This window comes from Taeniopygia guttata, chromosome 4, assembly GCF_048771995.1.
Source record: "Taeniopygia guttata chromosome 4, bTaeGut7.mat, whole genome shotgun sequence".
NCBI lineage: Eukaryota > Metazoa > Chordata > Aves > Passeriformes > Estrildidae > Taeniopygia > Taeniopygia guttata.
The window spans coordinates 28,649,589-28,676,709 of NC_133028.1; the positions used below are offsets into that span (position 1 = coordinate 28,649,589).

At 33.1% G+C, this 27,121-nt stretch overlaps 1 protein-coding gene across 2 annotated transcripts in view; it reads left to right on the forward strand.

Annotated features, from left to right (window-relative positions):
• The window catches only part of TUSC3 (tumor suppressor candidate 3), a 110,845-nt gene that overhangs the window by 23,791 nt on the left and 59,933 nt on the right, over positions 1-27,121 (forward strand). For both annotated transcript variants that reach the window (XM_012573477.5, NM_001245134.1), the window contains 4 exon segments: positions 13,242-13,411; positions 21,023-21,140; positions 23,509-23,649; positions 24,236-24,376. In XM_012573477.5, coding sequence (XP_012428931.4) covers positions 13,242-13,411; positions 21,023-21,140; positions 23,509-23,649; positions 24,236-24,376 — 570 coding nt within the window.

Sequence of the window (27,121 nt, forward strand, 5' to 3'; positions counted from 1 at the left end):
AAAATCTCCCAGACTGACTATATTTAAAGAGGTACAATCAATGTCAATATTCCTGATTGGCATTTTTCCTTGTAATGAAGTGATTTACTGTTTGTTCTTGCATGTTCCATGAATATTCACCAATTTTGTTGCTAAGCATATTGATGTGCTTTGCACTTACTTATCACTTACAATTGGTTTTGGGGCCATCTAACCTTCCTCTCTATAGCAATTATTCTTTATCTATCAGAAGATCCTCCCTCTTACTCTACTTCAGGGAGCAGGAGGGGTGTGAGCTTATCAAAGATTTTTTCTCACTTGATTTTTCACTAGTTAACGTGCCTCTTAGGTTATCTCTATAAATGATTTTGTCTTGTCAAATAGAGAAGTGAACAGATCAGAACCATTCTGTGCTTTTGGGTCAGTTTTCCTTCCAATAGCAGCTGTTTTAGCTTAGACCATTGTGCTACTGTAAAAAATAGTAGTGGCAACGTATCCTGTCTTCTAACTGGCAAACTTTGTTAGTTCTTTATTATGGCTACTGTTTCAGCATTTGTAAGGGAACTAGGGAAGTGGCTGTCAGTATTCCATGGGAGTAAGTGCAGTACGGAAGACCTCCACACTCAATAAGGAAAACTTTTTGTAGGGAAACTATTTCTATTTTTTCCCCAGGCTCTAAGTAAGCATTTCTGAGGTGCATTTTTTATTTGCCAAACTGACTTCAAAACCTAGGTTGAATGGGAGTTAGAAGGGGGGGAGCTGGAAAGTGGCGTGCTTAACTAGTGTCTAATATTGACCTTAAAGAATGCAGATATCAAAACTAGAATATTTAAATATATAATATGTTGAATTAGCCACGTTAAATCTTTTTCAGCTAACTTTAAACCAAGGCAGGACAAGAATGTGTGTAAATTTTATTCACATATGAATTGTTTACCTCTTAAAGATTATGTAGTCTTTGACTTCAGTAATTTAACATGTTAATTCTTTGTGGAGTTATTTTAAATACAAAGATAGTGTTTTCTACCTTAGCATGTCCTTGAGATGAAAATGATGAGGGCTGGGAAGAAATATACTAGTATATCTGATATGTTTGCTTAGTACCTGCAATAATACCTGAGTTGTGTGGGAATCCACTATTGCATGTGAACTAGGCTGGCTTGTGGCCTGAGCTTGTGTTGCCTTTGTTATAATCCTATGATGATGGACCTGAGATGTAAAGAATACATCTCAGAGGACTTCAGAATATATCTGTGTGCATTAAGGTAATCAGGAAAAGTGATTCTTGGGAAAATTACGAAAAGTGTCACTTCTGCAGCTAGGAAAAAATAGGGGAAGTGCTTCTCAGATTTATTATTCAAATTGTTTTCAAAGCAAAGCTCTAGGATGGTTCTGTGGAATATTATATTTTATAGTCATGCTTCCTTTCTCCTTAATATTTTTAATTATTCTATATCAACAGACTCCTTAAAATCCACCACAAAAAAACAAACTGCGAAATCATTTTTTCTCTCTCGTTTTTCTCTGTCCTTATGCACCCTACTGTTTAAAGGTGCAAATATTCTTTTTGTTTACCTAAACTTTAGATGCAGAATAATCACATATCTCTCCTTGGTCTGTTACAGAATTGAAGCTTATTAGTTCTTGACCGGTTTAGGTCTTGAAATTATGTTCCTCTTTAGCAAAAGAATAATCTAAGAGGGTTTTTTGCTTTTTTGTTTGGACAATGGGTTTTCATTGTTGTTTGTTTTGCTTTGTTTTAAATCTATAATTGTTTTTAACCCTGATAGGTCTTATATTAGCCAAGTCTGGAGTTATCATTTTTGTTTAGTGAGAATAGTAATGATATTATGCATAATATTAATTTCTCTTCTACCATAGGAGGTTTCATCCTATGGGTACTTGGGTTAATGGATAAAACAAAGAACAAATGGAATTTTAAGGAGGAAGTAAAACTTGTCATAGCTAGTTACAAGATGTTCCAGTGCCTTTGGCAGTAACAACTTTTTCCACTCTAAAGATTAATTATTTTGTTTACAATTTTTCATTATAATTTTTTAAATTCTTTAATTTTACACAGACTAGTTTGTGCATAGTTAGGTATTTTATTTCAGAAAGTACTTAGCTGCCTTGTCACAAGACAGAAAGTGTTAATTACTTATCATCACCACATCTTTCCTCTGGCATTACTCTCTTAATTCACTTGTTGTGAAGAGGCAAGTGAGAAATTTAATTCTGTTTTTTTAGCTTCCCAGTGTACTAATCAGCAAGATGTCCTTTTGTATTAAGGTGCCAACAAGAAATAGGTTCTTGAGGATTCTCTCAGTAGTACCAAAAAGACAAACTCATGACATCTGCCTATGTGTTGATTTTGGAATTTGGGCATTTTTGTTGTTGCTCTTTTTTGTGTTTGATTTGTTTTGGTTTTTTTTATTTTATTTTTTAAAATGTTTTGGAGGATGAAGAAGCCAGAGTACTCATACCCAAAATATGTTTCAACTAGATGCTTTCTATATTCTCTGTATGAAACTAACTAGTTGTTCTGTGCTTGTATGGAGAACTCTGCTGATTTGTTGCTTTTGTTAAAGGTCACTTAGCTTCCTCTAAAATTCTTTAATGTTGTATAATCTCATTTTAAATATGTGTTATATAATAACAAAGAAGGTTGAAGTACTCTTGTATTCCTTGTTGGAACAATTTAAAAAAAAAAAAAAAAGCAAGCATTATTCTTAAGGAAATTCTGTCAAAATACTTTCAGTATACTTGATTGAGGTCTCATTGTTTTCCTGTTCAAGCAGTTATATTTTTGATTACTGAACAGTGCTTATGTGCCTTGGAACAATTTAATTTCTACCCCTTCATTCTGGTGTGTTTTCATACATAGAACCAAATCTTCTCTGATTTGGTTCTGTATTTACTCTGTGTTATACATTGCAAATGGTTGTTGAATTGATTTGTCCTTAACTTTCTTTTAACAGTAGCTGCTACTGCCCCTTCCCAGTCTTCCTTTGTAATCTAATTCACTTTAAGTTCTTGATGCTTTCCCTAGCTAACCTTTCATAATTTTTTTAATACAACTTCTTTTCATTGTAGCAATTTAGTAATTTATTCTGTACTTCCAGGGATTGGAAGATTGGAAATACAGCATCTGTGTTTTAACCTGGTGTTTGGAATAACATAGAAAGGTGAAGAAGAAAGTTGGTGTGATGTTGTTTTTGGGTTTTTTTTTTTGTTTTGTTTTGTTTTGGTTTGGGTTTTTTGGGTTTTTTTTTTTAGCATTAGCCATAGTTTGGTTGTCTGGGTAATTCTTCAGTGTAGCATATGGCTTAAGGGCTTTGAGGGATTAGTCTCTGTGGTTATTCAGAGAAGAGAGCTGAGTTATCAATGGCTTTGTAAAATGTCTCTCTAGCATGCCTGTTTACAGAGAGCAAAAACGATCCAGATTCTATTTAATTTTTTAATTTTTCAGGGAGAAAATCCAGTAATACCCTGAATTTTTGTTGCTTTTTTGGCTTTTTGACCCCTTTCAAACTGTGATTTATTGGTAGCATTCCACCAAAGTCAAAGCAACCTCAAATTTCTGAGGTGAATTACCTCTTTGTGAAGCTACTATCATCATTACTTTATCAGCTTTCAACATAAAATCTTATCATTACACAAATATGCAGAGAAATGGGCAGTAAGGGATAGAAAGATGATTGGGAGTATTTCAACAATAATTCAGTTTGTGAATTACTTTATTGCGGAACAGGGAACAAATGCACTTTGAACAAAAGAACAATTTTGTTGGTGTCTGTCCAAGTCACATTTTCTCTAGATGCTACCTGCTCTGTAAAGTAGAACTTGCTTTACATTAATGAAAAAAAAAAAAAAAACCAACCAAAAAAACACACAAAAAATAGGATGGAATCACTCTTCAGTAAAGTTATGTCTTTTCATGCACATCCTTTAAATATCATGCTTTCTACCTAATGTTCTGAAGTTGAAAATGTTCTGAGGAAGGGCTGAGAGAGTTGGGAATGTTTATCCTAGAAAAGCAAAGGTTCAGGAGGAGTTATATCGATGTAAATAAATACCTGAAGGGTAAAGATGACAGCCAGAATTATTGGCTCTCAGTGACAGGACTGGAGGCAGCGGGCACAAAATGAAACACCAGACGTTCCACCTGAACATCAGTGAACACTTCTGTACTGTGAAGATGACTGAGCATTGTCAGGAGTTGCCCAGAGGTTAGGGGTTGTTTTGTTCGGATTTTGTTGTTAATTGATTTGCGGTTTTATTTGGTTTTTTTTCCCCGTTTTTAAATTTTTATTTGTTTTTGGTTTTGTTTGTTTGCTTGTTTTCCGTAAGGAACATACCACATAAGTTATTTGAATTTTTCCCAGGGCAGCATGTAATTTGGGATATTTGGGGTGCTAGAGCTACATGCTCTGGTGTGTACAAAACTAGTATATGAGCTACCTGATCCTGGATTACCAGGTTCTTATGGCTTACTCTGTAACACTTTCTTTTTCTAATAGTATAAGCGATTTGGCTGGCAAAAATATTTTGTGATAAAGCTGAGAGGGAACAGTTGGTTATATAGTACTGACTGTAGAACATTCAGCTTCAGATACAGTGCTTGAAGGTAAAAGAACTAATTTTCACATTTTTGAAGACACAGTGGACTCTAGTTTTAGAATGAAGAAAACAGAGAAGAAATATCTGTAGTGTCAAACCTTTGCTTTTAATAGAGAAATACAATTTCTTCAGATGATCTAGGTTAAATAAGGCTGCCTGCTGATTTCAGTGAATGCTGAAGAAGTTAAGGGAAGAGTTACTTATTTTTAAACATAAACACAATGTTAATAATGTATTGAGAAGTCAATAGTCTATGTAACAAGGGAGAGGTACCCAAAGTGTATATTAGTTCCCGAATGGCTTTAAGTAGTTGACTCATAATTCTACTCTGTAAATTGAATGCTCGGAGATGACTCTTGCAGAAAGCTGAATTTCACAAAAAAAAACCCTTGGGGTCCAGAAACTCATAATGGCACTAAATAGCAACTAGTTTAAAAAGCTGGCTTAATTAAATTTAATTTTACCTAAAAATCAGAAATATTAAAAAATGGCAGGCCAGAGAAGTTGATATTAAACATCTTGATAATCTGCAGCTTTGAAATGTGTTCCTGGATTTAGAAAGAGTTTTGATTTGGGAAATAATAATTGTGCATAGAGCTTGAAGTATCTGCATAAAAATCAGAAATGTAGCACTCTGAAAGGTATGGCTGAATCCAATTCCCAGGAATCTGAAGGTTCAGAATATTGAAAAAAATTATAGTAGTTTAAAATTAGGAGTTTGATCTTAATGAATTAAAATATATGTGCAGAATTAGTTATAATTTTTGTGCATAATTTTAATATTTAGCTAAAGATTTCTTCCCATCTTTAAGAACTTCTGCAATATTTTTGCTAGGTCACCCTGAATTGTTTTCCACTGAGAGTAAATGGAGCTTTTTTAGCTTTTGTGTATAGCAAGCACTCTTGGCATCATCCTGGATGTCCTATATTATGCTCTCCCGAGACTAATATCCTTCCAGTATAAAGGTGACCTAAGCAAAATGTACTTTGAGGCTTAGCTGGTGCTTTTGTTGTAGAATCTTTTGTCTAATTCATAATTCAACCTTTTGATATTTCTCATTATGTAATTAATTACTTTCATGGTTATAAAAAAAAAGTAAAATAAAATAATAGGGGAAAAGCCTATAGTCATATAAGTCATCTTACTTAGACTTATTTCTATAAAACTTAAATAGTTTAAGCTGTGTTTATTTAATGCAATAGAGTAGGTATTATCTTTCCTGAAATAAGCTGTGCACTTTTTTACAGTACTAGAGTTTTATTCTGTAATTCATATTGTTGATCTTATAGGCTTTATTTAAATCAGATTAACTTTATTTTTAAATGAATTAGGTTACTCTAAAGTTTGTGACAAATTGTGAAAATTTTGAAAAGTATTAAATACAAAACAGGGTGAATTTTCTTGATTTTGAAATCAGTTGTCTATTTTTGATTGTACCCAATGGAAATTGATGATCTTTGTAAAATCAACTGGACAAAATACATCAATGTAAGCCATTATGCAAATTATTTTTAATGTTGCATCTTACACAGTGTAAAAATATTAATGTTAATATTTTCATAATGTTTGTAAAATGACAATTGCATGTAATAGGAAATTAACCAGATTTTTCTGAAGTTGGTAATAGAACAACCTTTGGGCTAAAACAATAATGAAAAAAAAAACCAAAAAGCCACATAGTTTTGGTTCTCTGTTCATTTCTCTGCTCAGCCTGAAAAGGACATTTTTTGGTATAATGCTTCTATGTAGGCATTTTACATAAAGATGAAAATCAGTGTCTCATTTCAAAAAGCAAATTCTCAGTCACAGCTAAATGACTTTGAGTCAATGGAGCATAATATTAAGTCAGTCATACTGTGCCAGCTTACATGGCTTCTCAGTTATGTTTGGGCAATGGCTTTTTGTAAATAAATAAATAATCTGGGTAGTAAAAAAGTGTCCAAACAGATTTTTGTATATCTTAGTGGTTAGTAAAATTTGCATTAATTCATGCTTTTCTTTTCTTGCAGAAGAGAAATCAGAGAAGAAAATATTTACTGTACTGATAGTCATTCTCAATAGAAGAATTAGTTTATGGCTGCAGAATAATGTGTTACTCACTGGAATATTCAGAAACTTAATCCTGGGGTTCTCTATTAGGCCTAGGGTTGAGAATCAAGAAATTACAGTTTGTAACTTTGACGTGAGCTATGGTTTCTATTCCTGTTTAAAGACAAGTTCAAGATAGGGATTAAATATTTTTGATAAAGCTACTGGTGCAGCTTGCATTAATTTGAAGAGGAATAAATTTTGACGAAACTGAAATATATTTAAATTTTTTCCCCAGGCTTTAGAACAGCGTAGAAAATATTAGAGAGAAGAGTGAAAATGTAGACATATCAAAGAAATTACCTTTCTTAGCACTTTCAAGTCCATGAGCTATTTGAGACTTTGTTTAGAAGACTTCTGCAGGAAAGTAGCCTTCTATCTTCTCCCTTTTTAGTGCGAAAGAAATATTATATTAAATTATCTAAATATATGCCATTATTGTGTGTTGAGTTTTACAAATGATAAAAATATTTTTTATATGTTCAAGGATATGGTAGCATAAATGACATTTTTATGCAGATATCAGGTAGCCAAGGGACAGCAGAGCCTGTAAGAACACTTTGAATGTTGAATCCATCATCTTTCTGCCACCAATTTAATAGGGTCAGTAAGTGCATATCTGTGAATGTTTATCAGACACGCTTTTAGAGAAGTTAAATGTTCTTACAACATACTAGTGAAATGTGTTTATTAGTGCAATTAGTTTCTCTGTACTATTATTCTTAGTGTAATTAAAGACTAAAATGGAGACTGTTAAAGTAAATTGGAATTTAAGCTACATGCATTAGATAGATTTATGAGATACTTTACATGCAGTATCAATGCAACCTTGTTTTTTGTTTGTTTTTTGTTTGTTTGGTTGGGGTTTTTTTTCACAATGAGTGTTGTCCTGAAATAATTGTATACAGAGCTAGCATTTTTTGGGGATTTGATCCACCTGAGTAAACAAAGCAGAATTTTCAAGGGTGATTTTTCAATCTGCCTCAGCTAGTGTTGGTAAAATACACATAAAGGGAACGTGAAGTCAAGGCATCTTATTTTTTTTTAAATTTGCAGCATCATTTCAGAAATACTTAACAAAATCTGTAGTTAGATTAGAAACTCCTTTCTTTATTTCTTTCACAACAGAAGCTGAAATTTGAGGTACTGGAGTGAATTTGAATTTTTTATTAGGGAAGGGAAATGGCTCTATAATAACCAATACTTCAGCCTTATTAGTAGGTTGAGTCCCTGGCTATTTTATAATTCTCCTCGTAAGGTATCTCTGCTTTTGACCCAGTCTTTCTAGAGCTGAGGTCTGAGTCTTCCAGGTTCACATATTGAGCAATATTCAAGACCCTATTACATCAGAAAAACCTGAAAGATGTAAAGTGTCAGAGCTGGTATGTTTCAAAGGAAAGGAGTCTAATTTGAACACTGAATCATCGAGTAATATCATTGGGACTTTGTTTTTTTCCAATAGCCCCTTATGTCTTAGGGGCATGCCTGTGTCATGTTATTCTAAAGGAAGGCAAAGTAAATGAAGTCTGAAGAAGAAATCTTGAAAATATCAGGGGCATCCACTGGACAGAGCAAGCAGCACTTAGGATTTTGTTTTTTGTTGTTTGGTGTCCCCTACCCACAACAGAGTCTTATTTGGACCAAAATAAATTTAGAAAATCTGGCCAAGAAAGATTAAAAGTCAAGTGAGGCAACACATGTGTATACAAGGTGATTCTTGTTGTTTATGCTTTGTCTTGTAGGCACTGCATCTTGGGAGAGTGAATAAATAAAGCCGTGTTTTCAGTAGCTAATCTGCTAGTCACAGAGTATGAAAGGAAAGGTGTGTAGATGTCAAGCTCTATTGGGTTAAGAAGCAGAGGAGATATGGGGGATCACTGGGAAGCAGTCCCTAATAGGGAATTGCTTCAGGTGCAGATGACAAAAGCTTACCAACATCTTTAGTTTCATAACTTGTCACACTTAGTTTTTTGACAGGTAGCTTGGTTGTTTCATCACATCACTGGAAACCAAGATCTGTAACAGATTAAATTTACCTTTTTTCTTTTGCTTTCTTCATGACTCAATAATAAGGACAACTGCAGTTGGAAAAATATTTTACTAGCCATAGGGATAAAAGAGGAATTTTTTAGAATTGTTTTCCCAAGCAACTTTTATTTCAGTGGGGAGTGCTCATCTCCTTAACAGGATTTAAGAAAAGGTACCAATCAGTGTCACTATTTCAAGAGCAAAGACAATTTTCATAGGTGCTCACTTTATGAAGTAATCTCATTGTCTAAAAAATGAGCAGGTTTATTGTTGTATAAGAAAATTCCTGGATTTTGGATTTTCTCAGATTTTTAAGGTTTATTTAGTTTTGTAAAAATGTTGATGTGCCATATATTTTCACTTGCTACAAAATAGTGTAGTAACAGCAAGTAATGTTGTAGTTCTGTTTACAGAAATTAGCATTCATTTTGTTTCCACACATAGGTCATACATGGTCTTATATACTGCTTGGAGCATCAGCTAATGAAAATAAGTCAATGATACATGGCTACTTCTTCATTCATTGATTTAATGTTTTCAGTGCTTTTACAGACTGTTTTCTGTTGATCCTTTTGTAGCTATTTGTAACATCACACCTGGAGTTTTCTTTTTACAGGAAGAATTTTCTTTCTCATACTTAGGGTTTGGGTTTTATGTTTTTTGATTGGTTGGTTGGTTTTGGGGTTTTTTTCCCCTTAGTGTTTCAACTAAAACCCTTTCAGTTATCAACATAAATCTGGTAAGTGCTTAGAGGAATTCTGTAAATGAATAGATTTAAATATATGTAGGGTCTTTACTTGCAGATACTATGGAAAGGAGCAGAAAATTAGAAATCTGGAGTGAAAATGAGTTAATGTCCCTTGTTTTCTGGGTTTGAGTAACAGTTGTTGTGTTTCTGTCATTGCAAGATGTGTTTTGTTAGATTTAGTCATTCTCTTTGTCTTCCGGATTTTCTCTGGCAGAAGACTTTTCCCAGGGGGTGGAAAGAGGCAAGTTAATAAAAATTGTGTCTAGCATCTTAATGGCAATTCACTTTGGTGACATTTGTATGTATTGATTGTATAGTTGGATGGTAAAGGTTGAAAGAAAACATGTTTGGTTTCAGTATCTTCACAGCAAGAAAAATTTGGGATAGACCATTGTCTTTTCTACCAGTGCTTTCTAGGATATTAGTAGATTATTTTTATTAGGGTAATTTGAAAATTTTTGCCTTTTTGTTCTACGTGGTTTTTTGTCAATTTTTCTTCACTTTTCAGCACTCTTCTTTCTCACAGGAGAAAATTTTTGGCCGAGTTAGACCTCATGCTTTTATTCAACAGCATATTTTTCTGTTTTCTACACTTCTATTAAAAAAAAAATAAATCTTAAAAAATATCCAAATTAGATTCTAGAATTATGAAATCCTTAAGACTGGTCTACTTATTTCAGTATACTTTAAAACACACTTTCCCCTGCCCTCTGCCTGTTAACACACTGACCAATTTTCTGAGTGTAGTGTCTGTTAAGTGGGTGCCTTTTTGATCCAAAGCTGAATTAGATATTTGGAATTGTAAAATGTGCCATATTTCCTTAAGACTCAGCTTTAAAGTCAAATACATGGCTAAAATGCAAACTTTTGTTTCTCTGATTTATTTCTTAGATTTCATTATCAAATTAAATGAGGAAAAGGTTACTAACTTGCTCAGGAGCATACATTGTGAAAATATTTTGTAAATGACAAAACCAATATTGGACCTTCATTTTTTTCTAAAGAATTACAAGTCAGAAAGACTGTGCTGTGAATTCTAGAGATGTCGGTCCCAAGGTCTTTTTGCTTAATTACTCTGCAAAACAAGTCCTCTGAAATAACTGTACAAAAAATTGGTAGGATATTGAAGTGCAGTCAGTTACCTAAGAGAAGTGTAGCCTATAGTAGAATGTTTTATGATGCAAGCCACTCTCTGCAGTCTATTTAATAACTTTCTATTTGAAAAAAATAGATTTCTTCAGAATGCAGTGAAGCAAGTGTATACATTGTACCTGAGGTCTACACTCCTGAAATATTAGCTTGATTTTACCTAGTGTAGTACACATCTAAAGTTAGTTCTGTTACTAGCTTTTTACTTGTGCATATAGGAAAAACAAAACAACAAAAAGTGATAAAAATGGTTGAGAACATTATAATGAATATTGCATAAGAACTATGGAAAGGTGACGTTACGCGTAGCTGAATCTAAAGGAATCAAGACTAATTTTTATTGGCAACTAGCTTCCAAGTAAAACTAGAACTGGGAATTCTCTGAAAAGATTCTTCTATATAACTGTATTTTATAGAAGCAAATTATGTAGCACTAATAGAGCTGGATTTTTTCCATCAAGATCATGCTTTTGCTTTCATGGGTTAATGCTATTTCATGGGTTTCTTTTCTTTGAATAAGGCCTAATCTGAAAAGTATTAGTTTTTCTGTACCAAGTAGGATATTATGCATCGTTCCTCTGGTAATATAAGCTTTTTATTAGTACTTTCTGCTTTATCTTTTTGCTTGAATAATTAAAGCTTTTGGATATACTAGTTCCCATCCTTTTTAGCTCCTTGTATTTTATTGTGCATTACTGGCTGGAGTGCCTGATGCAAAATGAATGAAACTTTTGAAACTAACAAAGATTTAATCCTGATACTGCTAATTGAAGGAAATCTTAAAAATGTGTAAGCTTCTTTTTTATGTAATTTGCTTTATGATTCTTTTTAAAGAACTTACATAATACCTTCTTGAGGCAAAACCACCAGAAACATATGTCTTTTAGAAGAAGAAAAGTTAAAGTTTTCATTCAATTATTGATATTCTCATGATAATCTCTCCTTCACATTCATGATTACAAATACTAGCTAAATTCTGAGAACAGGAACAAAAACCTAAATACTTGACCCTATTTTTTTAATAGGGTCAAGTAAATGCAGATATTTCAGAACTGTTCATGAACCACACTCATCAAAGCTTCTTTTGGACTCAAGCCTTCTGATTACCTGTGCCTAAGAGGCACAGCCCCTAAGGGGCTCTGATAATTTTGAAGGTGAAAGTTCTGATGTAAAATATAATTTTTCTTTATCCTTGCAGTTCATTCCTTCCTTTCCCTCATATATCTATCTCTGCTCTCATAGCATTACAGATTTGTTAAAATTTTACTAGATGACCTAATTTTTATATTTTATTCAGTTTTTTTAAAAACTCCCAGAATAGCCACCTTGTCTCTTTGCTCAGTTGTTTTTGCACAGTGTTTGGCTTTTACTTGTCATCAGGCTCTCTTTATTGAGAGTGTCCCTATTTCAATATGTTCTTTAAGCTAGTTTTTTCTACCCCTCCACAGTGGAGCCTGACCAATTTGTAAACCCTTTCACTAATTTATATGTATTTTAACAGAGTTTTCGCATCTTCAAGTTTTTGAAGTTAGTTTCCTCTTCGGGGTGCCTTCCTCACTTTCTGTTTCTGTCTGTCTGCACTTAGCTTCTGAGTTGTAATATTCCAGTTTCCTCCACTCTTATTTTTAGTTTTTATTTGGTAAAGGCAGCTTCCACAGGGCCAGCGAGCAGGGAGCTGAAGACTTAAGGCAAGATAGATGCATTAATCCTGATACGCTCTATGCACCAATCCACCTAGACCATGGTCAGTACAACTTTGCTGAACCTAAGTAACATAGGAAACTAAATACGTTCTGCTAAGCATGCGTGGAATCAGGCTTACCTGATAAAAAATAACCAAAACCCTAAATAGATTTTTACAGGAATAGTTAGATAAAGATGGCTGTCTTTTACTGTGTCTTGTAGCTTGCTTTTAAATCATTCATGTGATTGAATGCTTTCAAGCGAAAGACAATACACAAGCAGATTTTTCTTATACAATGGTAGTTCAGTCAAAATATTTTGTGCTTCTCAGTCTTAAGATCAGCTTAAAATGTTGATCTAATAATGAAATGTACCTAGATGAGTTTATATGACAGTACAGTCTTGTCTCTAGCAAAATAGAAAACATGCATGAATTTAAATTCACTATGATACATCGGTAAGAAATTCTGAAATAAACATAGTAATTATTTCTCTCTCTTTGTAGTTACATTTTTCTTTCATCTTTATACTTGAGTGACTGACAATATTCTACTGTGATTTTTACTAAATAGAATAAATACAACATCAGGCTGCGTTTTCTAAAACTTCAGTTTTTAAAACAGAAGGTAAATGATTGCTGTGCTGCTAACTTCTAGTTAGGCAGTGATCATTAGTCTACTCCTTTGCCTTTGGGAGCAACCTGTTTGGTTTTATTTTATGTGTTCTTTCTGTTTAAGACCACACTGAGTTACTCTTTTAAATTCTTAAAGTCTTGTTGACTATATGAAAAACTAAATTATGCTATTAGCTAAACTCTGCTACATACAGCTATATATAACTTCCATCTTGAGTCCATAGGAGTTTGGAGAGTGTAAAGGCAGAATATAGGTACAAAGCACTTAAACTTTGAGCTTAAACATTCCTCATGCTTGTCCTCAATTACAGAATCTTTTGGCTGAGAAAGTGGAACAGCTGATGGAGTGGAGCTCAAGGCGTTCAGTCATCCGCATGAACGGAGATAAATTCCGAAGATTTGTGAAGGCTCCACCTCGTAACTACTCTGTGATAGTGATGTTCACTGCTCTCCAGCCACAGCGGCAGTGCTCTGTTTGCAGGTAATTTATACCTTTGTGACCTTTCTCGTCTTCCTTACCTCGGTTTTCAAGGGAATGTTGGCATCAATGTGCAATATGCCAAGTAGGGTTGTTCTTTGCATGGGATAGATGTTCACTAAGCAGCAGGCTCATGTACTTATTACAGCATCTTTTCAACCACATTTCATCTACATGTCACACTTTAGAATTCTTCCAGGTTTTGATTTTTAAATTACTGTTGAATAAAATGTACATAGCTGAGGAAGACTTTCTCTTTAATTATCAGTTAATCTGAACTTTCCAAAGACATTTTGTGGCAAAAGTGATTCATTACCATTTAATAATATGACACTTCACTGATTTCTTGAGTTAAGAGATGCTCAAGGCCCTCATGCAGATGTCTTCCCCTCTGAATTCACAGCTTTGAACAGTTCTTACAGGCTAGCACATTTTTCATGAGGTCATAGATATTGTGGAATACTGTCTGTCACAGAAATTTGATGTGTTCTGGTAGCTCCATTCTGAATATGTATTAGAGTGCCTCTGGTAGTCTTCTAAGTTCAAGATCTCTCTCTGCAAGTTCTTAGTGCAATAAGTTAATCCAAAAATAACTAATGATAGGGAAATAGGGCCAAGGCACTGAAAGGTAGTCATACACTTAAGTACCTCACTAAATCAGAAACTGTGGTAATAATGCCTTCTTCAGCCAAAATATTCATTAGAAATTACTGTGTTTAGCAATAAATGGGATTATTGAGCAGGGAGCTCTAAACACTATTTACCTAGGCAGCAAAATAGGACTATGAAAAATGTAGGTTGTATATGAGGTAATACTATTTCTTGTTTTTAAATACATTTATTTAAACTATATGCGAAGTTGGTAAATGTAGCAGTGTGTTGGATTTCTGATGTGTTGGAATGTGACATTTACAACTGATACTTTAACTTGGATATCTGTAATTGTCTATTTGTTAATTAGATTTTTGGGTTTTATGTATTAATTTTCTCTGATTGAAGTCGGTCAGTTTTGAGGGAGAGTACGTAAATTGTCTTTCCACTTCACCCTCCATATATGAACTGTGAAGCTGAAGGATTAGGTACAGAAATTGTCTAACATTCTTTAGTGAAGATAATTTTTAGCTCAGCACTTTCTTTGCTGTTGTCTCTTCTTTATGTTGCCAGAGTTCAGCTTCAGGAGATGATACAGGAGTTGAAAGTTTATCATATTGTTTTATATAATTCCTTATTTATCCAGTGGGTAAAACTACAGGAGATGCACCAAGTTTAGCTTTATAAGGGTCATTTTATTTATCATTATAATGGCCATGGCAAATTCTTTCCCTGGTCTACATACAGGTCTTTTGTAGGGCATGTTAAACAGCATAACTATTGCTGTTACTAAGGAAGTTTATTTTTCTTGCAATTATTTACTGTACTGAAAAAGAGCTTATAAAATTCATCTTAGGAAAGACCAGACTAAATATGTTGTACAGAAGCAACTGGAAATCTTTAAGCATAAAATGAAGGAAAAATCAGCATACTACTTTCAGTTGGGTTTGCTTAAATAAATGTGAAGTTGTGATCCACTTGTTCACATGAAATAAAAAGAATTTAATGTGGTTGATCATACTGCACATAAAACCATTATCAGGAAAATCAACATTTTTCAAATCAATGGTTAATTAATGGACAGGAGCATTGAAAGGATATATAGAACTGAAACGCATGCATTACTTGATTGTTAGCTATTCACTAACCACTTTGTCTAAAGGATAAATTGATTTTTTAACTTAATTTGTAATGTTCTGTGAAGATGCTCTTGTTCAAGATTTAAGTTAGCTGCTACTAGTCAAAATACTTTCAGAATAATTGCATAGAAAGAAAAAAAATCAATTTCGTATTTCAAATGAGTGTATGAAGTACCTAGTCTGAAATCTTTGACTTTGAGTAACTTTGTCACAAGAATGAGAACTTTTTTCCTCTTTAAAATTTTAGTGTGGTTGGTTTATGCACCACAAGATTATCCAAAAAAAAAAAACCAGTTTTCCTTTTGGTGTCTAGATTTGACACTTCTGTATTTTATCTTTCTATGATATATGTGGAAAGCTGACCAAATTTGTCTCAGACAATCTGAGGATTTTTTTCTGTGCAGCAAGGAGAATGTTACACCATCAGTCACACAAATCACATGTTTTGTGAAAGTGTATGGAAATAATATCAACTTAGTGTTAAAATGCTGCATACAAAGAAGTCTTTGGGACACTAGATATTTAGATAAAGCTTTTCTATTTAAAAAATATCCTTTCAGTCAATCCTGTCTGAATTAATCTAGTACTAACATATAACTTCTGAAAACCAGCAGCTATGTATATGTATTAGTAGAGCCCCTAGTCATGCTTCTAGAGGTTTTTTCAGAGAAATTTTGTCTTTATTCTAAAGCAGAACTCTTTCATCTACCTTTGTGGACAAACAAGTTCCAGTTTTCTGGTCTAAAAGAGAGTATTGAAAGATATCTGATGCCTTAACAACTGTGTTAGTAGTTGCATAAATGTCAGTTTTCCTGTTGTCCCAGTTATTTAAGTTCAATATGACACAGCTGTTGTTAGGAAATTAAGTAGGAATAACTGATTAAGTATTCAATGTGCTCTTGTACAGGGCTGGAATGTGTTTCTCATTACTTAGGATGGGTTTTTTTCCATGCATGTTTGGAAATGCTTTTGATTCAACTGTTCTGGTTCCAGGAAATTAAACTTAGTTAGTTTTAATTGATTTACCTGTTACTGCTGTTCTTGGTGTATATATTCTTCAACAGTACATTGGTAGATACTAAAAGGTCCTTTGATGCACTGTGATGATGAATCAGTTTGGATGAGCAGTCAGACATAAATAGTGACTCTAAATAGTGACTCCTCAGGATGTAAGATTAGCTTCCTTTTTCCCTTTGTCCTTCAGTCTTCACTCAACTAGATAGTTTATCTCACTCACTTTATCAGTCTCACAACTGAAAAAAATTACTTATGTGTAAGGAGAAAAAAACATGTTCATTCTGACAGGAGTATCTTCACAGAGATGAAGGGACTGTTCCTCAGCCTGTACTTTGTATTGCATAAAGCCAAATGGTAACTACTGGACTAACTTGAGTGCGTTTTCGGCTGAAAATTTGCTGCCAGCTTCTGTGACTTTCATCTTCTTGCATCTTGGAATCTGCTCCCTCATTTTATTATCACTACATTTTTCTAAAATAATCAGCACCTTTTCAGTGATCCCCCCTGCCTCACTTGATTATTAGTGTTTTGATTTTCACCTACAGAAGGGCTTTAGCTCAAGCCTGCTGATGCTGACTGCTCCTCTGCATCTTCCATTGTTATAATTAACTCCTTTTTTGTTTGTTGCTGTACTATCTGACCACTCCATAAACATTATATGGAATCTTTTAGTTTGCTTTCTAAGCTCAGCTTCTCTTATCTGACTGGAGGAAGCAACCATTTCTTCTTTGAATACAGGTGCATACAAGAGGTGTTTTGTTTGTTATCAAACAGTTGACATTTTTGACTGGTTCATTTTACAAATTCATTGCTGGGGTATTTTAATTTAGAAAGGGATATCTGTGTCAGAGGAATGAGACTGGTCACTTGAGCTTTTCCTCAACAGCTGAAGTCCATCAACAAATTGTGTTGGTGTTTTTCTTAGCATTCCTTGAAAAGTGAGAGCACTGTCAGAGGAAATGGAACGAAATGAAAATGCATGAGAAGAGATTCAAAATACTTTTATTAACATCTACCATATCAATGAGACCTCCAAGAGGAGGTTTTTTAATTCTGAAAAAAGAATAAAAAATTGTTGGTTTCCCTGCTTAAAAAAAAAATCTCAGAAGACAGGTGTTTTCAAGTAGCAAGAGTAGATCAACAGCAAAAAGAATTCTGGTAGTCAAGGAGCATGATCAGAAAGAAGAAACAGGATCCAGTATCTTTTAGTTTTTTGCTAGCTGATAAAGAGCGGAGAAAATCATTGACAGGTCTCTTCAATGTATTGAGAGGGAATTACCATTTGAACTTTTGTTCAATGAAGGAATAGGAAATTTGGAACAAGCTGTTGAAAGTTCTACAATTGCTTTTCCTGTGCACTTCAGGACCTTGATAGAAGTATTGATGAGTCCTGCTTAACAAGGCAATAATTTTATACTTGAATCATAACGGCCTCCTTATTCTTCCTGAGATCACAATTGTTTTATTCTTTGACTTTGAAACTTCTACGAAAGAGGACCTCATAGCTTCTTTTCATCTGCAGAATATTGAAAATTTCATGGGATGCTGTAAATACAATAACAGAGATTTTAGCTTGCTTCCCCCTTTCATAAATCTGCGTGGTTTTCAGTGAGTGTTTATACTCTGTGTTGCATTTAGTGAATTTTCTAGACACGTGTAGATTTTTCAGTGCTTTTCATCAGGACATTATGAGTCATCCTAAAAAAAATCAAATAAGGATTCTGAATTTATTGCCTTCTTGACACTGAGAAGATGTCAAAATATGCATTTAGCTCCTTGTTCCTTTAGTTTTGGGGAACACCATTCCAAATAAAAGACAGATGTTGTATTGGAAGTAAATTGCAGCACTGATCACAGTTTACTTTAAACAGATGGATAAGAATGTGTAAATAACCTGGTAGTACATTCTATGCCAACTGTACATTTTTAAGTATTGTACCTAGTGTGCTAGAAAATAATGCTTTACTGCTTTCTTTTTCAAATAATTCCATACTCTTTTATTCTTTTCCTAATATTCAGTTTGTGTTTTCCTTACTATAATGTCAGACCAATAGAATAAAATTAATCTCATTAAATATAGCTCAAGTTATACAAATCTGATTAACTGCTATAGACACACACATAATTAATCTTTTTAAATAAAACTTTTAATATTTCATGAGCACCTCTTGCATAATGGAAGAATTTCTGTAGAACATTTGCTTAGGAGGTTACTTTCCAGTATATTGAATTTTCTGAGCAAATCTAATAGTAGCATTCCCTTTTGATCTGGCCATTATTTTCTGGCAGCTGGTCAATATTACTGTTGTTGTTGCTAGCTTCTGTGTTGCTATTATGACAAAATTCTAAAGAGGTGACTATAGCAGCAATAACATTCAAATCTTCTCCATCTATTAAAAAATCCTGTCAAGCAAATAAGCAGTGCTAACATTATATTCTGTTGAGTTCAGACCAAGTGTAGTTCTTTGCTTTTATGCCTTTATAGATTTTCACATAATTATTCTAGTAATTTTGTATAATTAACATTACTTCCTAGAAACAAGCTGATAGAATGGGTATGAACTAATTATAGAGATAGGTAGATAAAAACTTGACAGTTGATATTGTCAAGTTGATAACTGATAATTGAAGACTGAATTTTTTCAGTCAAGTGCTAATGCTTTTTACTGTTATTTTGTCTGAAAAGGAATGAACTAGTGCTACAATAAGTTACTAATGTTATTCTATCAGAAATTTATCAATTGCAAATGATATAGTGGTGTGTAGGATGATCTTCAGTTATGTGTGTATGGTAATCCTTTAACTTTGTGTTTCTGCTGCTCCTTGTTTCACTCGTTTCCAGACCCTTCAAGATCTTCTATGAGGATGCATCACAGAATTGTTTGCTATTTTCAATGTGAGGATGAAATTGTATTTTGAGTCTGTTACAAAAAATGCAGCCTTTTGCAAAATAATACTTTAAATGTTACCCATTAATTCAAAATAGTTTAAAGATGGAAAATACATAGAGATCAATGGGAACAAGAGACCTCTCAGATAGTGGGGCCGTAAGTGGAGTATCTGAATTTCCCAGAAATACTGTTTCATCACAAGTGAAAGGTAGATAAAGAAGAATGGTGGCATCAAGATGAACTGATTTTCATCTTGTTCTTATAATAAAAATGGTTCAGCTTAAATATAGCAGCTTTAACAGAAGAGTGCACTACAGATATTGCTTAAGATTCTACAGCATTCCTTTGATGTTGTCTGACTGCCCTCTTCAGGATGACAATGAATGTTAGTCTGCTTAGGGATAATATCTGTTTCTGAAGTAACCAATCTAATGCCTAAATTGCTTCTTTTCTTTCTTTTAATTGCAAACTGCCCATTGAGTAAGGGTGTTAAATAGCAAATTTTACCAGAACAGGTGAAAGTTGAGTTTTATTGTGCTTCATGTTTTCAATTCTTTGTGGGAGATCAACAATTTTATTTTAACTATTGGCATTTTATGATTTTTTTTTTCATGTATAGTACAGATTTCTTAATACTACACAATTGTGCTGGAATTTGTATGTAATATATTTAATGTCTAAGGTTGATCTCAGATACGGAGAAATGGGAAAGGTCTTATGATGTCTGTGATCTTGTGATGCTCTTCCCCTTCGTTGCCCTCTCTTATATATGTTTAGTGCAGAGTTTCTCTTGCAGCAAACAGATTTTTGCATTTACAACTTTTAAAAAGTGTTCTGCACCATGAAGCACATAGAACTGTTTTTGTAGAAATACTATTTGAGAAAAGCTGCAGAACAAATTTATACTACTTCAGTAGTATATGAAGTATGTGAAGATGAGTTGTCAAGTGGTAAAACACTAGTTTGGACTTTACAGTGGATGTGATTAAACAGTAATATGGAGTTTAGCAGAGAAGCTTCTCTAAATCAGAAAATACTGCAAGCATTCCTTCATTTTGGGTTTTTTTTCCCCTGAATTTTAGTTGGTATAGATTCGTCCTGTGGAATAACCTGTGGTTTTATGGCGCTGTGTGTTTAGCAGATGTCATTGCTAGTATTATTCTCCTGGAATTCCCTTTGTCTTTCCCTTCCTCTTAGTAAAGTCAGGACAAAATTGTTTGTTTTGGTTTGTGCTCTCTTTGGGGTTTTTTTGTGGGGGTTTTTTGGTGCTTTTTTTTTTTTTTTTTTTGTGCATTGGTTGGTTTTTGTTTGTTGTTTGGCTATTCTATTTAGGAGGATATTTTGTAGCAAATCGCCTTCTAGTGCTGATAGAAAAGATTATATGTTGTACAAAATTACCACATTTAAAACTACTTTTAGAGAAATAGCCTAGAGTTTGTCGTGCTGCTTACAAGCCTACTTTTTATTCCATTAGAATCATTTCCCCAGTGCTTCATAGTTTGGCTCTCTTTGGCTCTCCTATGGCTCTGCTATTTTAGGAACATACTGTTTTCACAGTTGTGTGTTATTTGTCCCCTAGTTTCAAAATTCCTTATGTATAGCTGTTTCTAGGAAGTATATCGTATATGATAGTGCACTCAAGGGCCCCATAAGCATATCCTTGCATGGATCTGTTAGCAGGTCTATTTGATACTTCCAACTCAGACTAGTCCTATTTCCTTAGACTTTAAATATGGAAAACATTATTTTTTCTTAATATCATCTTGGGATTTCTCTTGTATAGCTTAATACATTTCCAATTTCAGAGGTGACAAGTTTGAAACAGAGTTGCATAAGGAACTGAAACTTTTTAGTTCATAATATGGATGTTGAGAATGATACTGCAAATGTAATTCATCTAACCATTTCAGCTGATTATAATATATTTTTTTAAAGTGAATGGCATATGGCATACATTTGTTTCTTTTCCTTAACAGGCAAGCTAATGAGGAATATCAAGTGCTGGCTAATTCATGGCGCTATTCATCTGCTTTTTCAAACAAACTGTTTTTCACAATAGTGGATTATGACGAAGGGGCAGATGTTTTTCAGCAGGTAAATGTTAAATACTTCAAAGCATTGTCAGTTTTTAGAACTACATGTCAATTCATCAAATAATACAAGATAAATTAAATTCTGTTTGTAGGTGTGTACCCCTGCTTTGTATGCAATTTTCTCCTAGTTAAAAAACAGCAGTTTCTGTGACATCAGTGAAGACACACTCTACTAGTGACCACGTCTAGTATTTTCCAAGTGTAGTTTAGAATAATTTTTTATAGATTGCATTATATGTGTATATATATATATATATGCAATTTTTTTTCTAAGCAATTTTTTAGACCTTTTTTTAGAATTAAACACATTGGAAATAACATTTCATTTAAAGATTTCCTTTATTTTCTCTTTAGGGAAAAAAACTCTTTAGTAAAAGAGCCTTTTAATTGCTTTTATGTAATACAATATTCTTCAGCTTCAGTAATATTTAGTCTGGAAATTCTTCTGGGAAAAGAGAACTGACTGTTTTACATTTTATTTGTTGACTATGAAGAGTAAAAGTTGGAGAATAGCTTAAGGTCTGCTCTGAAATTGAAAAATCAAGGAAAACAACATCTCTTGAAAATGAATACTAAATACTGACATGCTTATCTTTGATATTTTTCCATTGATTGAAGCTAAAAGTGCAGATTAGGAGGAGTGAAAAACTTTTAAGGTATCTCTATATCTTAAATTCCTTTTGGTGAAGTGTGTGACTTAAAATGTTCAGGGAAAAAGATTAATATGTTTTTTTAAAATACTTTAAAAAGTTTAAATAGTGTGTTTAATAAATATTTTTACTTCCAGTTGAAATATTAGAATGTATTGTATAAAAATGGTTATTAATGGCTTAAGATCTTGCTTTAAAAATTAAATTTTTTTTTGCTATAAACATTCAAGACTTTATAGCCTATAGACTATGTAGACTGGAGAACTTCATATATGTTGTAACCTTCATGGTTATAATAATACAAAATATTTTGTTAGATCTTACCTTAAGCCAATCAGCACTTGTTAGAAGAGTCCAGTTCAACTTATTCCTTGTGTAACAGGGCACACATTCAGTTTATTTCAAATGGCATGCAATTGAAATCATGTTTACATTTAGACAAAATTAAACATAAATATGTATGGGGTTTTTTTTAACAGACAGAATGTTAAGAATAAGTTATACTAATGACTATTTCAAGGTGGATTTGAGGAAAATGCAGTTCTGACTTTACATTTATGTGTGCAAAGTCATGTGATAGTGATGCCATAGCAAAAAAAAAACCAAAAAAACCCCCAAAAAAGTAATGTGATTTTGATTTTTGCAGCTTCTGCCATGTTTATAGAGAAATGACAAAGCAGTTCCAGATCAGCTGCCTCCAAACACTATACGATGTCTGAATGTTTCTTTATCTTATAAAATATTTTATTTAGCTATTTCACAACATGTATCTTAGCCTTTCATGAAATATCTTTTATTTTCAAATTATTTCACTAAAGAAGAGGGATACTTTTTTTTTTGCTTAGATGGAAAATATTTTAATAGTTGGTAATTTGTATTTATAAATTCAGCTTTTTACTTGATTCAATATACATTTTTGCTAATGTGATGTGAACTTAATTTTTCAGGAATTAAAAAAACTTATTTGTTTATTTAAAAAGCTCCATATTGCATCGCCTTTAATTATTACCCCTGATTTTGTTTATGTTAATTTTCATTTTTTCTAGTGCTTTATTGCATTATTTCTGAGATTACCTGAATACAGAGGAATTTTATATAGTGAAATTACATTTTCCCATACTACCTTGCAAAGCTGAAGTCAAAATTTCAAATAGCAAATGTATATTTAGATCTATTTGTTTATCACTTTTGAGGATTTTTTAATATGCTGTGAATAGTTCCAGTGGCATCAGCACATGAATTAACAGTAACTTCTAGGGCAGTTTAAGCTAGTTATCCAGTCCTTTTTGGATTCAAAAAAAGCCTAGTCACTATTGGTTAGTCTCTTGTAGCTAAACAATGTCAAGCTACTTTGCTCCCTTAGAATTATAAGTTAATATACTTTAATAGATTGGGTTGGGTGCAGAGTCTCTGTTTTACCAATTACAGGAAAGGTATTAGAGTGTGTGAGAACTTAAAAGCATAAGATACTCTTATATAGAAAAACTTGTGGGGGAAACATTCTAAATAATTAAACAACCTGAAGAATCTACTGTAAGGAATATTGTGAGCACTTTTTGGAGGACTATGAGAATATATGAGAATATTTCAAAAACTGTAATGTACGGAGGCAAGTGATATTTTTATGCTAATTAGATTTGTGTTATTAAGGCTATTGTGATGTTATAGTTTGAGGATAAGGTTACTAATTTTTTCCTGCTGTTTTTCCTGGTTTTGTAGCTGAATATGAACTCTGCTCCAACTTTCATGCATTTTCCTCCGAAGGGTAAACCCAAGAGAGCTGACACATTTGACCTGCAGAGAATCGGATTTGCAGCTGAACAGCTAGCTAAATGGATAGCTGACAGAACAGATGTTCATGTAAGTCTTTCAGCAATTTTAAAAGTTGAAGGTAAATGTATCTTTGTGGTTTGAGACAGGTTGATGATAAATTCCATCTTTCCTTAATAACTTTCTTTGTCAAGTGAGGGCTCTACAACACATTAAAAAAATAACATTTTTGGTACTTGTGAGAACTTCTGCAGATTATATTCCATTCTTGCTTTGCTATAGTCTAAGTCTAGATAAAAACAGTAAATATTACATAAAATATAATATAGGTAAAATATAATATATAAAAGCAGTAATAATTAGTTGTTAATAAATAAAATGTGCTTTACAAAATTCTATACAAAACACTTAGATTTGAAGGTAGCTGCTTTTAGTTCAGACACAGCCAGCAAATCTGTTGAAGAAATAATGTTTCAGAGTTGCACAGTTCCAAATTAAACATGAACATTTTTCATAGTAGGTGCTCATTAAAGAAAGGACTATTTTTTCTTATTAAATTATATTTCAGAGTCTTGCTGACTCTGAAACCAGATTTCAGATGCTTCATTATGTTTATATGGAAGATCATCTGTATATAAGCATTTATTACAATCTGTATTTGCATTTTTCTTTCCAGATTAGAGTGTTCAGGCCTCCTAACTATTCTGGTACAATTGCACTGGCTCTTCTGGTATCTCTTGTTGGTGGCTTGTTATATCTGCGAAGAAATAATCTGGAGTTCATCTATAACAAAACTGGCTGGGCCATGGCAGCTCTGGTATGAAGATTTTCCTTATATGCTTTTTATTAATTTCTTATCTTAGCATATATCTGTTCATTATATGCAGGGTAAATTAAAAACCATTGCATTAGTACATTGTTCAGAATGATACTGTCAGAGAAAGATTTATAATCCAGATTTTAGGTCTAGTTCTCATAAGAAGTATTAGTTACTATGAGCAACTCACTGAATATTATCAAATTCTCTGATAGCTGCAGTTTTTTCTTGGAACTTTAGTATGAAAATGTTTCCAATAATTGATACTGATGTTCATGGCTATGGTTCAACTTGCCTTTTTTGTATAAAATCCAAAATGTTGATCAATTGGTTTAGCATAGATATTCACTTCAGAGTAATGAAAGGTTGAGAAAAAAACAAAGGCTTATATGTTTCTAAGGCAGTGATAAAAGAGCTGAGAAACAAAGAAAAAGAGGGAATTGTTTCCAAAACTGGTTTCAGTAGTACTGACTTTAACGTTCTACTATTAACCTAAATGCGAATAGGATGATCTTAGTGTTAGCTCTGAGGAAAGACTAGATCTAGCAAAGTCTGTTTGAAATATTAGTCAGCTAAATCCTCAAAACCATAAATAATGAATGAAGCTTGAATTTGCTTAATAGTGTGTTGCACTGTGTTTATTTACATGGTGGTTTTCAAGTACCTGAGTAGACTGATGAAAAATGTGGGATGTGCAATTTAGCTGTCTCAGTTTTAAACAGGAAACAGTATCCAGGGATGGTAGGTGTTGTATAAACAAGCACTAATTTCTCTGACATCATTGTGACCAAGAGAAAAGGAAAAATCTGAGGAGAAGCATTAAAGACTTAATTTTCAGGGACCTGGCATCAGAAGCATGGGTTTTAATGCTAGACTAGTGTCTGTAATTATTGAATCCAGTCCCATATCTTACTGCACTAGTAGTTATACCAATGGAGAACACTACTTTTTAGAAAGGCATCCATGTGTTTTTTGCAATATAAGCAAATCTTGTATTCTTTTGCCATTTAAATGATTATTTATTCCTGTGATCATTTTAAAGACTTTTCCTCAACTTGTATCAATATGAATTAACCTTTCTTGAAAGGACATGGCTAGGATTATAGCTGGAATATGAGTTTGGTTTGTACATCAGCATTCATGTTTTATTTCTCATCTAGGCTCCTTTTCCCAAGAAAGCTTGCACCAGGTGGTCTTTTGAGGTCTCTTTCAACCTGGGTTCTTTTATAGCTCTGTGTGTTTTAGTTGTGCTAGACTTAGGTTATCCTAAAACTGGTTTTTCCTTTTCAATATTGTATTACTGGTTTGCTATTCTGCTCTGATTCAACAGTGTGAGAAGATGTATTCTTTTTGTGGTACTGTCACCTGATGAGCCTTTGGCAGACTTTGTCTCGTAAAGGTCAAAGATAAAATTACCTAGTATCTGGTGAGAACTAATTTTTATGTCTAGATTATTAATAAGATCTTAAGGAAAACTCTTTGTTGAGAATTCTTTAATATTTGGCATTAATCTTGAATAATGGCTGCTGATAATAATACTGTTTTCTCTCATGTGCTCTCATAGCTTTTCCTACTAGTGTAGGAAAACATCTTTATTCAAGCAGTTTGTTAATCTACACCATATATGAAGGAAGGAATACAGAACAAGTTTTCAAATAAACCACCCCTAAGACTAAATTTGAAGTAGAATGAACTTCCCTTTTGATCTAGAGAGCCAGGATCAGAATGTCTTCCTCTGTTCTAGGATGTCATTTGGAATATCCTGAGATCTAGCACAGATTGTTGACCTGTCTCTCCCAAAGTCTTTTCTTATTTAATTCCATATATTTTTCTAGGTTACCATTATTTTTCAATTATAATACTTTCTAAAGATGCTCTACCACCAGTTAATCTCACATTTGATATGTATCAGTCTAAATTTTTTTTTATTTCTAATCTTTAGCAACAACCTGACTAAAACAATAATTATGACATGAAAATCAATACTTGTGTCAAAAAATTAAATAAAGATATGTAATCAGTGGTATTTCCTTTTTTTATCCTTTCACTCTCTCTGGAGACAGCAATTTCATCTCAGTTTCATACCTCAGATTTTTCAGATGAAAAGTTTGTTTCAATGTTTTGTGGAATTGTTGGCTTTGTCTTACAGAGGTTAAAAATGTGTTCTTGAAATCATAGAATCATTATACTACAAGCTGCAATAAATAGTTGAAGATGTAATTAAATTGAGAAAAGGAATGCATCAATTTTTTTTTAGAATGTTTGCTGTTCTCTTTAGCAGAAGATCAAGAGTTTCCATCTGAACATGACTGTTAGTTTCTGTGTAGAAAACCTATAATGACAGTCAGCTGAACTCCTGAGGACAGATCCAAATGCAATCAAAGATTTTAAGAAATGTATTCATGTCATTCAGTAATTGCTATCCTGCCAATTGTATAGACAAGCAAGTAACTAAAATGGCATTAATGCCCTAAATTGTTGCTAATACTTTTTCCTGTAAAATTCTGTTTTCTTTAAAATTAACAGCACTTAAAGGATGTTTCAGGAAGTGGTCTTATATCTGAAAGTATGTTGTAATGAATCATGGCATTGAGCCAATGCTTTACTGTTTTAATTGTTACTGTTCTGACTTCACAATGTAATAAAAGCCCATATCCTGTAAAATGCTGGTTTAGCAAAGATCATACATTCACCAGAAGTCCTTTTGGACTTCAGACCTGCACTGGCATACAAGTTAATTTTATA